The following is a 14,100-nucleotide window of genomic DNA, read 5'->3' on the forward strand; positions in this document are numbered from 1 at the left end:
AAAAAGACATTGAGTTCCAAATCTTTTTAGAGCAGTAGATTAAGATAATACCATACAGCCTCAACTTTTTACTTTTACATAATAATATACACTAACCATTTCTATAATAACAAACCTACCTAATCAGCAAAATCCAGAGTCAAAGTTTCATTCCCCCCCCCCCCAAACACAGAAGTGGTTTCCAAGTGGAAACAAAGTTAGCTGTATTTTTTCTTTGATTAAGGCAGTCAATTTAGCCATCTCTGCTAATTCCATCAGTTTTTCCAGCCAGTCATCCATTGTGGAAATTAAAATATCATTCCATTTTCGTGCATAGTGATATCTACCGTCAGCATATATATCAACTAAATTCCAAAATTTTGTTCGTGTTCTTGGTCCATTAAGCCTAAAAGAAAAGTCTCTGTCTTTATCTTTATATTCCCTTCAAGAATCTTCTTTCTAATGAAAAATTAACTTTTGCCAACTTTTTAAATTCAATTTTATCTCCTTCCATATTTTACCATAATTATTTTTGTAAAGTTTAGAATTTTCCTCAATAAGAGTCACTTTAAGAATCTTCTGTTTAAAATGTAAATTTTACTCCCTTTTTTGGGGGGTGGGGTGGGGGGAGGCTTTGTCTCAAATCCATCGGAGATGGTAAAAAAAATCCTTCTTTACATTTATATTACCAACATGCATTTGAAATACCTTTATCCATTTTTGACATTTAATATAAATCTTTAAGCCTTTGTAATAAATGAAGTGGTTTACGGTAGCATCAGACAACAAAACATTATTTTTCTATAGAAGTCCACACATACACTTACTGCACAATGAACATTGCTGTTTTCGGTCACGGAGGAAACGCCGGTCACATGAGGGATGTGACTTATCCAGTAATCCTAGGACTGAGTCTACCAACTAAAGAAGTCCCGCCTCTTCCTGTATCCAGTTTTTCGACTCGGTCCGGTAGAGGACAGTCATGTCTGTTTAGCTCTCTCTTCAATCTCCACGTGGGAGAGCTTTTTTGGCTATTGTTTGCTGATTTCTTCCTATTTTTGCTTCGTTCTGCTCAATTTGCTGGCTTTTTACAAGAAAGCGGCAAAACTTAATTGAATTCAGCTGGGGAGTGCTAGAAGTGTTCCGGCAGCCGTGAGCAGCCCCGCGGCAGCGCGCACGTGCGTAAGCACCGCCACGCCTATTTACAGCAGTTTTTCGGCGATTTTGGGGCGTTTGGAGAGGTTTCCTAGCCTCCTTCTGCTGTTGGAGCATTGTGGCTGCAGATTTGTGGCGCGAAGGCTTTTCCGCGCCTAATTTTGCCGCGCCTTTAAGCCATTTGGCTAGCGGCCATTTCAAGCCTCCTGTTTGTCCATCCTGGCTTCTGGATTCTGCCTGCTTCTCTCCTGGCGCAGTGAGTTACCTGAACCACCAATTATCCCCTGTGGGAAGATTTTTAAGGGTGATTTCCCTCCTTTGGCCTTCATTTCTGAGCTGTGAAAGTAAATTCCTGCTCCAAAATGGCGGATGCTAGGGGCAACAAATCCCAGAGCAAAGGAAAAAGGGGCCATACTTCTGATCCTAAGGAAGGTTCCTCAGGGGACCCTGTCCCTACCAAGGCAGCCAGAGTTTCTACTAGATCCACTCACTCCAAGAGTGCTAATCCTGCTGCATCATCAAGGGAAGAGACCAGGAGGCATAAGGCCATGGAAAAGGCCTTTCAAAAAGCTGCATCAGAGGCCTCTAGAGTTTCATCTCCTGCTGTGGGGCCTTCTAAATCATCTGCCCTCCCCACTTCTAATGTGGCTGTTCCCCCTTCTCAAATTCAAATTGAACATGATTTTTCTCCTGATCAGTCTACTCTGGGTGAGAATGTGGCTGCTGATGCTTCTTCTATATTTCCTGCTGCTAGGCCTCTATCTCCAATTGTGTCTATTCAAGCCCCTCCAAGGCAAGAACCCCCTGAGGCTCCAGCTCAATCCAGCAATCAAGGGGCTGAGGCTCCTTTGTGTTTAACTCCTGCCCTAGCTGAACTTATTTCAGTATCAATTAGGCAGGGTATTGCTGAAGGCCTGCAGCAAAGGGCCTCTTCTGAGGTCTCCAGTTATGTGAGTCAACAGAGTCGTTCTGTGAGGGCCCAGGCTGTTGCTGATCCTGTGCAATGTGAGGAAAGGGTGGATTCCCAGGAAAATGCAAGTCAAGGTTCCCTATCTGAAGGGGAAATTGCCCCGGATCAAGATCTCTCGGATGATGAAGGTCTGGAACCAGACCAGCCTTCCTTCATTGGGCTTTTTAAACCTCAATTATTCAGATCCTTATTATATAAAGCTCAAAATGTTACTGGCCTGGAAAGTTCTTCTGCTTCTTCCACTCAAAGGGAGGCTTCTACATCTTCATCTCAGCATCCCTCTTCATCATTATTATTTCAGGAACCTTCCATTCGTGCAGAAGTGGTTCCAGCTCCCAAGCTGTTTTCTGATGTGATCCAAAGACAGTGGTCTTCTCCTAGTTCTGGCCCTGTTCCTAATGGTCTAGATAAAAGGTTTTATAATATGGCTTCATCCTGCAAGTTCCTTCTGTAGATGCGCCTGTTGTGGCTCTCTCTTCTGCATCTCCTCTTACCGGCCCGTCAGAGGAATCCCTGCGCCCTGAAGACAAGAAGTTTGAGCGTTCCTTGGTCAAGGACCACCAGGCTTCAGCTTGGTCCATTCAGGCCTCCTCGGCCACTTCCTTTTTTTAACAGGGCTTCCATTCTTTGGCTTTGCCAACTGCAGGAACGGCTGCCTTCTTCTGATGTACGATCTCACCGGGACATCAACAAGATCCTCGCTGCTGTTGAGTTCTCTGCTGATGCCACTCTGAATGCTGCCAGGTTTTCAGCGAAGGCTATCGGGTCTTCAGTCACATCACGACGGCTTCTTTGGCTTCGTCAGTGGCAGGCAGACGTCCGAAACAAGTGGAGGCTTGCATCGGCTCCCTTCTCGGGGAACAATCTCTTCGGCTCAGCCTTGGATCCACTTCTCATCGAGACGAAGGATCATCGCAAGATTCTGTCCTCCTTATCGAGGAGATCTGATCCTCATCAGCAGAGCTCCTTTCGAGCCCATTCCTTTCGCTCTGACTTCTCTTCCTTCCAGTCCAGGCCTCAGCAGTACTCTCAGCCCAGGGGTGGACAACAGCAGGATTTCCAGGTCAGGCAGGGGTCCTGTTTCCCTTCCCGCAGGCCCTTCAGGGGAGGTACGGGCCACCCCTTCCGTAGATCCGTTAGTTCTCCCTTACTTATCCCTGACTCCTTAATTGGAGGTCGGTTGGCTTCCTTTGCTGACCAATGGGATAATTCAGTTTCAGATCCTTGGATTAGACGTACGATTAGATTTGGTTTGACCCTTGAGTTCTCTTCTGTTCCCCCTAGCTTGTTTGTCAGGTGCCCAGTTTCTCAGGTCAGGACCAAGAGGGTTCTGCTGGATGAGGCTATTCAACATCTTTTGGAGATTAGGGCTGTTCAATGTGTTCCCCAAGGGGAAGTCGGCCAGGGCTTTTACTTTCGTTTGTTTCTAGTTCCCAAGGCTTCAGGCGGCTGGAGGGCCATATTGGATCTTAAATCCTTGAACAAATATATAGTCTATCGTCGGTTCAAGATGTAATCCCTCCAGACCATTCTCCTCTCTATCCGTCCAGGTGATTTTTTGTCCTCCATCGACTTGACGGAGGCATATCTTCATGTGCCCATATTTCCGGAACATCGGAAATACCTCCGTTTTTGTTATCAGGGTAGGCATTATCAGTAGAGAGCCCTTCCCTTTGGCCTTTCCTCAGCTCCCAGGGTCTTTACGAAGATCATGGCTGCCTTATCAGGCCATATGAGATCTTTTCCTGTTAGAGTTTTGTTTTATCTAGATGATATTCTTATTTTGTCTAGTTCTGAGGTCAGGGGCAATGAGGATGTTCAGGTCACTATTCAAACCCTGCAGTCCCATGGTTTTTTGGTTAATCGTTCCAACCTAGAGCAACCTAGTTCCTTCCATCTGCATCCAGCATTTGGGGGCTGTTATTGATACTGTCAGGTTGCAGGTTTTCCTTTCACAAGAACGTCAGGATAGTATTGTTGAACTGGCAGGTCAGGTTAAGGCTTCACATTCTTTTTCCCTCCTGGGTCTTTCCCGCTTGTTAGGGAAGATGGTATCTGCCTTCGGAATCACGCCCTGGTCTCGGTTCCATAGCCGGGAACTTCAGTGGTTTTTACTTCTGTTTCAACGGTCTCGCAGGAGCACATCAGTGGCCAGAGTTCCCTTGACCCCAGCAGTTCTTCGGTCCTTGGCCTGGTGGACCTCTCCGGCTCTTGCTCGGGGTTGCCTGTTCAGAGTTCCTCAACGCATCAGCATCACCACGGACACGAGCCTCTTCGGATGGGGGGCTCACCTGGAGTCTCATCTGGCTCAGGGGCAGTGGTCTGTCCAGGAGAGGGGACTTCACATCAACATCTTGGAGCTCAGAGCCATCTTCCGGGCCCTTTGCAAGTTTGCCCCTCTCCTTTGGGGTCTGGATGTCTTGATCAGAACAGACAACGTAGCTGCCAAAGCCCACATCAACCGGCAAGGAGGGACCTGCTCCAGGGCTCTTATGAGGGAAGCCTCCCGTCTCCTCAGGTGGACGGAGATTCACCTGGCCTCCATTCACGCCTCTCACATCTCGGGGTCATCGAATGTACAGGCGGACGCCCTCAGTCGCTCAGTGGTGGACCAGACGGAGTGGAGCCTCAATCCACTTCTGTTCCACGACATCGTGCATCGCTTCGGTCTTCCGGCAGTAGACCTCTTTGCGTCTGAATCCAACCACCAGCTCCCGAGGTTTTACACGAGGTTTCCTGTCCAGGGGGCCGAGGCTATAGACGCCTTGATCAGCCCGTGGCCTTGTGGTCTTCTTCTCTATGCTTTCCCACCTCTTCCCCTCATCTCCAGGGTCATCAGGAAGCTGTTGCAGGAACAAGCCGAGCTCGTCCTTCTGGCACCCTTCTGGCCCAGACAACTGTGGTTTGCGGATCTGATGGCTCTCTGTGTCGCTCCCAATTGGCAGATTCCGGCCGACAAGATCTCCCTGTGGCAAGGCCGCCTAGCTCATCCAGATCCTCAGTGGCTCCGGCTGACCGCCTGGAGGTTAATCGGTTCCTCCTGTCCACGGCCAGGGTCCCTTTGGAAATAATATCTACGATCCAGGCCTCTCGTCACAAGTCAACAAACCGTATTTACAATGCCACTTGGATGGCCTTCTCTGCCTGGTGTCGACGTAAGAAGGTTCTTCCTACTGCTGCTTCCATTCTTGACATTCTAGGTTTTCTTCAGGATGGCTTCAAGTCAGGACTCTCTCCCAATACTCTCCGGAGGCAAATCTCTGCCATCTCTTCTATCCTCACCTGCGGCACCGCTAAGTCTGTGTCCACTCACCCTCTAATCCGGTCATTCCTTAGAGGCACTGCCAATCTACGTCCTCCGGCCGTTCATCGGTTTCCGACCTGGGACCTGAACAAGGTTCTATTGGCTCTTACTGGTCCTCCTTTTGAGCCTCTCCGGGTAGTCTCGCTGAAGTTTTTGTCTTTTAAGGTGGCCTTTCTCGTAGCGATCACCTCGGCTTGGAGAATCTCGGAGTTGGCTGCTCTCTCAGTTCGTCAGGATCTCTGTATCATTCATGCTGATCGAGTTTCGCGATTGGATCCAGCCTTTATTCCGAAGATCAATACAGCCTTCCATCGCTCCCAAGAGATCATTTTTCCCAACTTCTGCCCTTCCCCCCGTCATCGCCTGGAGAAGGTGTGGCACAAGCTTGATGTTCGTCGGGCTCTCAAGATTTATATCTCCAGGACTTCTTCCTTTCGTCGTTCTGAGGCTCTTTTTGTGTCTTTCCAACCCAAGTCCATGGGGTCAAAGGTTTCTTCCACTACCTTGGGACGTTGGCTCAGGGCTTCCATTTCCTTAGCTTACGAAGCTCAATCATTGCCAGTGCCTCGTGGTGTTACAGCCCACTCTACCAGGAGCGCAGCTACTTCGGCTGCCTGGTCTACCCAAGCTTCTCTCGAGGAGGTCTGCCGAGCTGCTACATGGACGTCTCCGTCTCCGTTTATTCGGCATTACCGGTTGGATGTTTATGCATCAGTGGAAGCTTCATTTGGGCGACGTGTGCTGCAGCGGGTATCCTCCCAGGACCAAGAGCGGTGCCGGCCTTCTCTCTCCCAATAGGTACATGGGCTTTGGTATATCCCTCATGTGACTGGCGTTTCCTCCGTGACCGAGAATGGGCATTGGTCTTACCTGATATGCCGCTTCTGGTCACTAGGAAACGCCGGTCACCCCCTCCCGATTGGCCCGGCACCTCTTGTGCTGGATTATGGCTGTTGAAGGACGGGGGTGGGTCCTGGGGATTTTTTACTTCTCCTTTATCTTTACAGACACGACAGTCTGCCGTGCGTCCTAGTCCCAAACTGGATACAGGAAGAGGTGGGACTTCTTTAGTTGGTAGACTCGGTCCTAGAATTACTGGATAAGTCACATCCCTCATGTGACCAGCGTTTCCTAGTGACCAGAAGCGGCGTATCAGGTAAGACCAACGCCCATAATCTATAATCAGCAGCTGTTGTAATAAGTATACATATTGATGTATTAGTACTTACAGAACACATTGATGGATTGTGTTGCTGTCATTGGGAATTAATTGTACATAATTTCTGACTTTATAGAAGTTTCTTAATACATATCACTATACTAATAATATATTTTGCTTTGGCAGGAAGAGTGCCAGAATTATATTCGTGTTCTCCTGATTGGTGGAGATAGACTATTTGCATGTGGAACTAATGCATTTACACCTATTTGCACTAATCGGACGGTAAGAATATGAGTGGATCTGCACTACAATCCTGTAGGTGTCATAATTCAGTAAGACAGAAGTGTGGAGGAAGATTTCTATGATTGTGGAATTTCTTGTACAAATACAAATAAATTGGATACTCTCCATTATGCACTAGGTGGCCATCTATCAACTGCAATGTATAATGCATAATTTCCAGTATTTCATCCATTCTATAATTACCAATATTATATCAACAGAGACTTGAGAATGTTATTACCACTTAGTATATTATTAATCATAAGTATTATTAATGGCTGAAGAAAAAAATGGCAAAGAGACCTGGGAATTTCTTCATTGATTACATTTGGAATGAGACACTCTCTGGTCTGCCATGGTCTCTTTCATGGAGTCTGATCTACAGCTGATCTGAGATTAGAAATTTCCCCAGTCCTGTAAGGCTTTAAAATAGCCCAATCTGTATATCTGAGGCCATTTTAAGCATTCTGGCCATGGGGGACTTTTCAAAGAGGAATTACTGGAAAATGAAAGGTTCTGCTGCCCAACCTTACAATATTGGTAAGGAGTACCTATCATTTATAATAAAGCTTCAAAATAAGCTTAATTTATGACTGTTCAGGCTATTTTTAAGCCTTATTGTGGTATAGGTGGCATTTTCAAGGAGAGGGAAGTACCTGAAATGGAAAAATGTAGTTTTCTTAATTCTGTGTTTTTTCTCTCAAATGTTTGGTACTGTATCCTGCAATACTTGAATGCTAGCAGACTGTTTTAATGGTGCTGTGATACAATATGTATTCATGCTGTGGATTAACTGAATGAGTGTGTATATAAGATGGAAAGAGTGAATGGATTCACTTAATAAAATAATGTTTCAATATTTTGTAAAATTTGGATGGAGTTCTATTGACTGAGCTTCTGCAGTGGAAGCAAGGACGAAGCAATAACCTTTCCTCTTGCAACTCCCAGTGTTCTTCCAAAACCTGGCCAATAAATGAATACATATGCATATTTTAAACACTGAACATGTTGTAGAGGTCACTTACATGATGGACATTCTGAATAGTAATCTGTATAGGGTGAATGAGATCTAGTGTACTGTAGATATGCAACACTTTATTGAACTTGTAGTCCCTAAAGCTAGTAAGAAGTCTATATTAATAAGAATGTACTTTAAGACATCATTTTTAATTCTTCACATTAGAAGTCAGTTTTTTCTTTCAGTTATTTGTGTGCATATGTATATATTTATATTTAATGTAAGAATAGAATTAAGAGTTATATAATAGTTAATTCAATGTTGATATGGAGGAAAATTGAAGGAGTTCCTGAACCAACATCAGGACACCTGTACAAATAAATTCTTCAGTTTATGTTCAAGATGTGTGGGTTTCATATTCTTTAATGCAGTTTGTAATAATCCTTCCTCTCCCCACTATTCTGATGAAGCTAAGTAACCTGGAAGAGACACATGATCAGATCAGTGGTATGGCACGCTGTCCTTATAGCCCCCAGCACAATTCTACAGCTCTCCTTGCAAGCACTGGTGAGTTATATGCAGCAACTGTCATGGACTTTCCAGGGAGAGATCCTGCAATTTATCGCAGTTTGGGTATTCTTCCTCCACTTCGGACTGCACAGTACAACTCTAAGTGGCTTAATGGTGAGTATATGGAAGAGACAATTTTTTTTGGGTTAGGAAATGCTTTCTTTTAAGAACTTCAACTAATTCATTTTGAAGGAAAAAACTTCATTCTTACAACTCAAAGGCTCTTCACATATAGAATAATAACTTCTTAGATGTCATCATTACAGGTTTAAAGTTGGTCATGTTAGATGAAATTGGGGCATGGGGAGAAATAAAGAAAAGATATAAAACAACTGAGTGTTAATTGTGAACATATAAGAGGCATATACTGTACTATAAAAAAATCATAGGTTTATTTAGTTCTTAATACAAGTAGTCCTCATTCAGCAACCACTCGGTCAGTGTTTGTTCAAAGTTACAATGATGCTGTATGTGGAGAGTTACAACCAGTCGTCCTAGTTGCAGCAATTGTAGCGTCCCTACAGTCACACCTTCGCTATTTGGAAGCTTGGCAACTTGCTTGCAGTTAGAATAACTCAGGGTGATCAGGTGATAGCCATTTGCAACCTTCATTGCTGACTTCCAACAAGCTGAATCAATCGGGAAGCCAGCAGGAGATTGCAAATGGTGATATCATGTCTAATAATCACATGAAATTCACTTACCAATGGCAACTAGAATGGCCCAAACTGCCATTGTAAGTGCAGTCATATTAAGTCAGTGCAGTCACATGACATTGCAGTTTACAACTGCATTGCTTAACTATGGAGTTCCCAGTCTGAATGACCATAGTTCACCAAAGAGTCTGTATAAGTGTAACAAAAAAGATCATTGGTAGTCTTTGGACAGTTACTACAGCATATATTACTAAATTATTGTGCTTAATCTTGGTATTATTTGAATGAACATAATCTTGGTAGGAGAAAGGAAATCAGACTAAAACTGACAGATGTAAGTGGACTCTTGTTGAGTTCATGAATGGAAATTTCAAAAAATGTTACATAAAAGTTGGGATTTAAGGAAAATATTAAGGGGGGGGCAAAAACAGTAGCTTCTTGCATGAATCCTAGGTACGTGGCCTAAAGAAACAAGGGTCCATGTGTAGATGGATGGAGTCGATTTAGGGAGTTATTTTCCTCTATTTTTTTTTCAAAATATATTCCAGAACCAAATTTTGTGTCTTCATATGACATCGGAAACTTCATCTACTTTTTCTTCCGAGAGAATGCAGTGGAACATGACTGTGGGAAAATAGTTTTTTCTCGGGCTGCTCGAGTTTGTAAGAATGACATTGGTGGCAGATTTTTGCTGGAAGATACTTGGACCACCTTCATGAAAGCTCGTTTGAATTGCTCCCACCCTGGAGAAATTCCATTTTACTACAATGAATTACAGAGTACGTTCTTCCTGCCAGAACTGGAATTAATCTACGGGATCTTTACCACTAATGTGTATGTAGTTTATGTAGTATTTTCTTTCTAGAACATTCAAAATTAACTTGAGGATATCTATTTATATCCAGGAGTGGGCAATCTTGAAAACAAACCCATACTGAAAAAAAATCTAAGTTAAAGATTTTGGTAGAAAATGATTATATATTTATCACTTTTAGAAGGGTATAAAACTAACAGCTAGATGAATGTGAGTTTTTCAAACCTAAAAGCTTTCCTTGTTTGAATTTTTAATTTGGTAAGATGGTAGCAATTGTCAAAAATGGAGAGTATATTATATACTAAAATATTTGTATCAGTCATATTAATTAATTTGCAAAGACAACAGTTCCATTAGTCGATGTGGTTTATTTTTTTTTAAATATACAAAAAAGTTAAGAAAACATGCCTTGTATTACAGCATGAATACTATGAATTGTAGGAGAACATTCAACTGGAGACAAGAGATCCTATGAAGCAGTGGTCCCCAATATTTGCTGCTTGGTGGCCTGGCTGGGGCAGAGATGGGAACCAGGCCACACAGCGGTAGGCCAGTGCACACGTGTGTGTGCCTGCAAGAGAAAAGACAAGCCTTTGGGGCGTGGTCTCGGATCCTTCAGGCTTCTCCACACCAAAAGCTTTTGCAAAGGGACAGAAGACCTGAAGCAGTGCGAGATCTCTCCCCTGAAGCCTTTCGTCCGTTTGCAAAAGCTTTTGGCATGGAGAAGAGAACCCTTTGGGGGTGCAGTCTCATGCTCCTTCAGACTCACCGAGCTTTCCCGATGGTCCAAAAGCAGATCGGGTTTCCTGTGCAGGCAGTCTCAGTGAGTCATCCCACTCAGCCTCTGTTCTCACTGCTCCTCTTTTGGAGCATCGGGAGCAGTTGGCATGGCAGCCCAACTGAGTTGGGGAGAGGGGATCTGGGCTATGCAAATGGCGAGCCAGCATACGTGAACATGAAACTCTACGGAAGAGAGAAGAGAAGCCTTTGGGGCATCGGTCTCAGGACCTGGTTGCGAAGAGGCCACAGTCTGGTAGTGGGCCGTGACCCACAGGTTGGGGAGCCCTGCTATGAAGTATTGTTTTGATCATACAATGAAAATCATTCAAGAAAGAATCCGGTCCACTCAAGAAAGGTAGTTGAACCTGGATGAATGCTATGATGGAGTAAATCTTGTCATAATCATATAAACAGTTGTTTCTGGAGACACATTGCAGGGCCTTTTCTCTTACAAGCCATTTGTCAGATATCTGAATAGATATCTTACTAAGATATTTAAAAGTAATGACTAAGATGTTAAATTTTATGCAACAATCAATTGGAAACCAATGAAGTCACTGTAAATTGATAGTTTCCTGATTCAAATGATGGCAAATTCCCGGATTATTTTGGTAGTTTCAAAAGTATTCTACAGTATACTTATTTCCTTCTGATCATCGGGCCATTTTAAAGTCAGTTTTTTCTAAAGTGATTTGCCACTTCCTAGGGTTGGGAGAGAAAGATTGTCTCAAGGTTACCCAGCTGGCTTCCTGTCTCAGGTGGGACTAGAACTCCCAGTTTCTAGCCTGATGCTTTAACCACTACACCAAACAAGCTCTATTTTCAGTTCTTTACTTACTTTTCTTTATGCTTGGATTATATCTATATAGCTATACATTTATTATGTATCTGTATCTAAATATAAACTTATTCCATAATTCTGTTTGATTTTATGCATTGCATGACTGATAGTCAACATATTACAAACGCTATGATTTCTAGAGAGCTAGCTACAGCTAGCGGCAAAAAATTAATAATTGTAAGATTCATAATGATTATAATATGCATTTATAGCCACAAAAATGAATCAAATAATATCTTTGTCTTTTTTCCCCTTTCACTTTTCTATGGGCTGGCAATTCATTAAGCACCTTGAAATATAAATGAAGCAGATCTTGAGGGAGGAGTTCTTGGAATTTAAGTTATTCTGAATTTGTATAAATTGAATAAGTTATTACTCCCAAATCTGTAAGGTAGCTTTCCAGCAGAACCTTTGAAGGTTCCAGCACATGAAGAGGAGAAGAATAAATTTCTATAGAAGGGTGAAATAAAATATGGGTCTCTGTAAGTGGTGGGAATCTCCCAGATACATTTAATTGCATATTTTTAGAGATATCATGCAGGACTCTCAGTTCTAAAATCTGGCTTCTGCAAAGCATGCACAATGTACGCTATAATAGGAAAATTAAAATATTTATTAAGTTTTCTAGCTTTTATCTGTTTCCTTCTTTAAGATAAAAATGGTTTTGTTATTTCATTCCAGGAATTACGGAATGGAAATACTTCACTCAGCTACTTTAATTCTGCATTTAATATCTTTTACCTTACTTTAGCTAAATGTTTTATGAATATTACTAAAACTTTACACTCAACCTGCTATTCTGCTGAATTAAATCTACCTACACCTTTATCACTAAATTAGCTTGTCATTTGCTCTTGTTTCATAGCTGTTCGGTGTGTTGAATTCTTGCTTAGCTGATCAGCTTACTACTGTGTAGTGTATTCCCTTTCAGTAATTAGGCTTTTAGCATAAATGATCTTAAACACTTATAGTTTAACACTTAAGCATTTATTTAAGAATCACATATGCCGTTTTGTCACAGAAGAGATACTGCCGACTAGGAATCTGTGAACATGTACTCAGTTTCCAGCATGAGCAATTTCCAGATGTGTGGGCTTCCAGAATTCCCCAGCCAGCATGGATGTTGCTAAGAATTTGGGGAACTGAAGCTTGCACATCTGGAGGATATCAAGATTGGGAAAGGCTGACCCTCGGTAATTTGCAAATAATTTGAGAATGAAATATATAATTCTTACTGCTTGCATATATTAATGATTGTTGTAAGAAGATACCTGATGTTTTAAACAGAAGAGTGTTTATCCTTACTTATTTTCATGATGATGGGTTTTGTTTCTTGCCCAAGTATGTGTAGCAAGATTTTAGATCTCCACTTCTCTGTTTAGCTACCTCAACTAATCAACTGGTAATTGGTTTATTCTTCAAGGAATAAATATCTACATGTTGTATTCTAGATAATGTAGCAGTATCACAATACTTTGAAAAAAGCTAAGCTAATTTAGGAAACGGTACAATGTTGGAGACTTTTATTGTAGAGTTCACAACAAAGTATGATGTAATATGTACTGAATAGTAATTGCATAATGTATAATTTATATATAGTCTCAGGTACCATGAGATTGTTAATTATAAAATATTGTTAAACTATAAAGTGGTTGGTGCCTCCAGAGATGTTGCTCTAGATCAGCGGTTCTCAACCTGGGGGTCACGACCCCTTTGGGGGTCAAACGGCCATTTCACAGGGGTCGCCAAAGCCCTCTCTCGCTCTCCCCATGTCTTCATTCACCCTCACCCTCTGCCTCTGTTGGATCGCCGGTTGCTCACCCCGCCCACTCCCAATCTATTGCTGCCTCCTGAGTCCCAGCTGATGGCTAGAGGGAAAACAACTGTTTAAATTCTTGCCGCGGGGCTTCAAAGGGCTGCCCTACAGCTGATCAATGTTAAAAGAAAACAAATGAGAAGACCGGTGCCTGCAAAAATAGAAAAAAACAGCCCCTTTCAGCTTCAGCATAGGTTAATTACCATAAGTTGATTTGCTCAGCCTCCGGACTCTCAGCTGATTTGCTCTCAGCTGTTTTGCGGAGTTGCTAGCTGCAAAGAGAGGAGCAGATTTTTTTTCCCCCCAGCTATGCTGAAAAACGAAACTAAAAGTAAAGCAGGGTCTTTGCTGCAAGTGACAAAATGAGGCAGAGAGAGATTTCTTTTTCTTTTTCCTCTCCAAAAAAGGTAGGTGTAAAACTGCAAACAATGGGAAATTTAGGGCAAAAGAGGAGGTTCAAGATTTTAAAATACAAAAGAAAAAAAGCTCTATTTAACTAGGGAATTGTAATAATTGAGATACTATTAATTGTATATTGTGTTGAAAGCAGAAATGGTTAAGTTGTGGTTTGGAGGAATATATGAGGAAATTATTTGGTTTATTATTATTGGTAAATATAATTAATTGATTTATAAAAAATTGGATTGCATGGAAATAATTGGAATATTCATGTTCATATTGATTGATTTACAAAAAAGATAGTTATATAACTAATTGATTTATATTAAAATGTTGAATTTGTATTAAACAACTGTATTACATAATTACATAATTAACCAATGTGAGGATGGATATAAAAATAGATGACAATGG

General features: G+C 42.3%; 1 protein-coding gene across 3 annotated transcripts in view; it reads left to right on the forward strand.

Annotated features, from left to right (window-relative positions):
• SEMA5A (semaphorin 5A) overlaps positions 1-14,100 on the forward strand; it is a 228,959-nt gene that overhangs the window by 129,507 nt on the left and 85,352 nt on the right. For all 3 annotated transcript variants that reach the window (XM_060691100.2, XM_087890210.1, XM_087890209.1), the window contains 3 exons: positions 6,754-6,852; positions 8,281-8,494; positions 9,585-9,870. In XM_060691100.2, coding sequence (XP_060547083.1) covers positions 6,754-6,852; positions 8,281-8,494; positions 9,585-9,870 — 599 coding nt within the window. The remainder of the gene's footprint in view (positions 1-6,753; positions 6,853-8,280; positions 8,495-9,584; positions 9,871-14,100) is intronic.

Source organism: Pantherophis guttatus, chromosome 3 (genome assembly GCF_059756535.1).
Source record: "Pantherophis guttatus breed Tessera chromosome 3, ASM5975653v1, whole genome shotgun sequence".
Taxonomy (NCBI): domain Eukaryota; kingdom Metazoa; phylum Chordata; class Lepidosauria; order Squamata; family Colubridae; genus Pantherophis; species Pantherophis guttatus.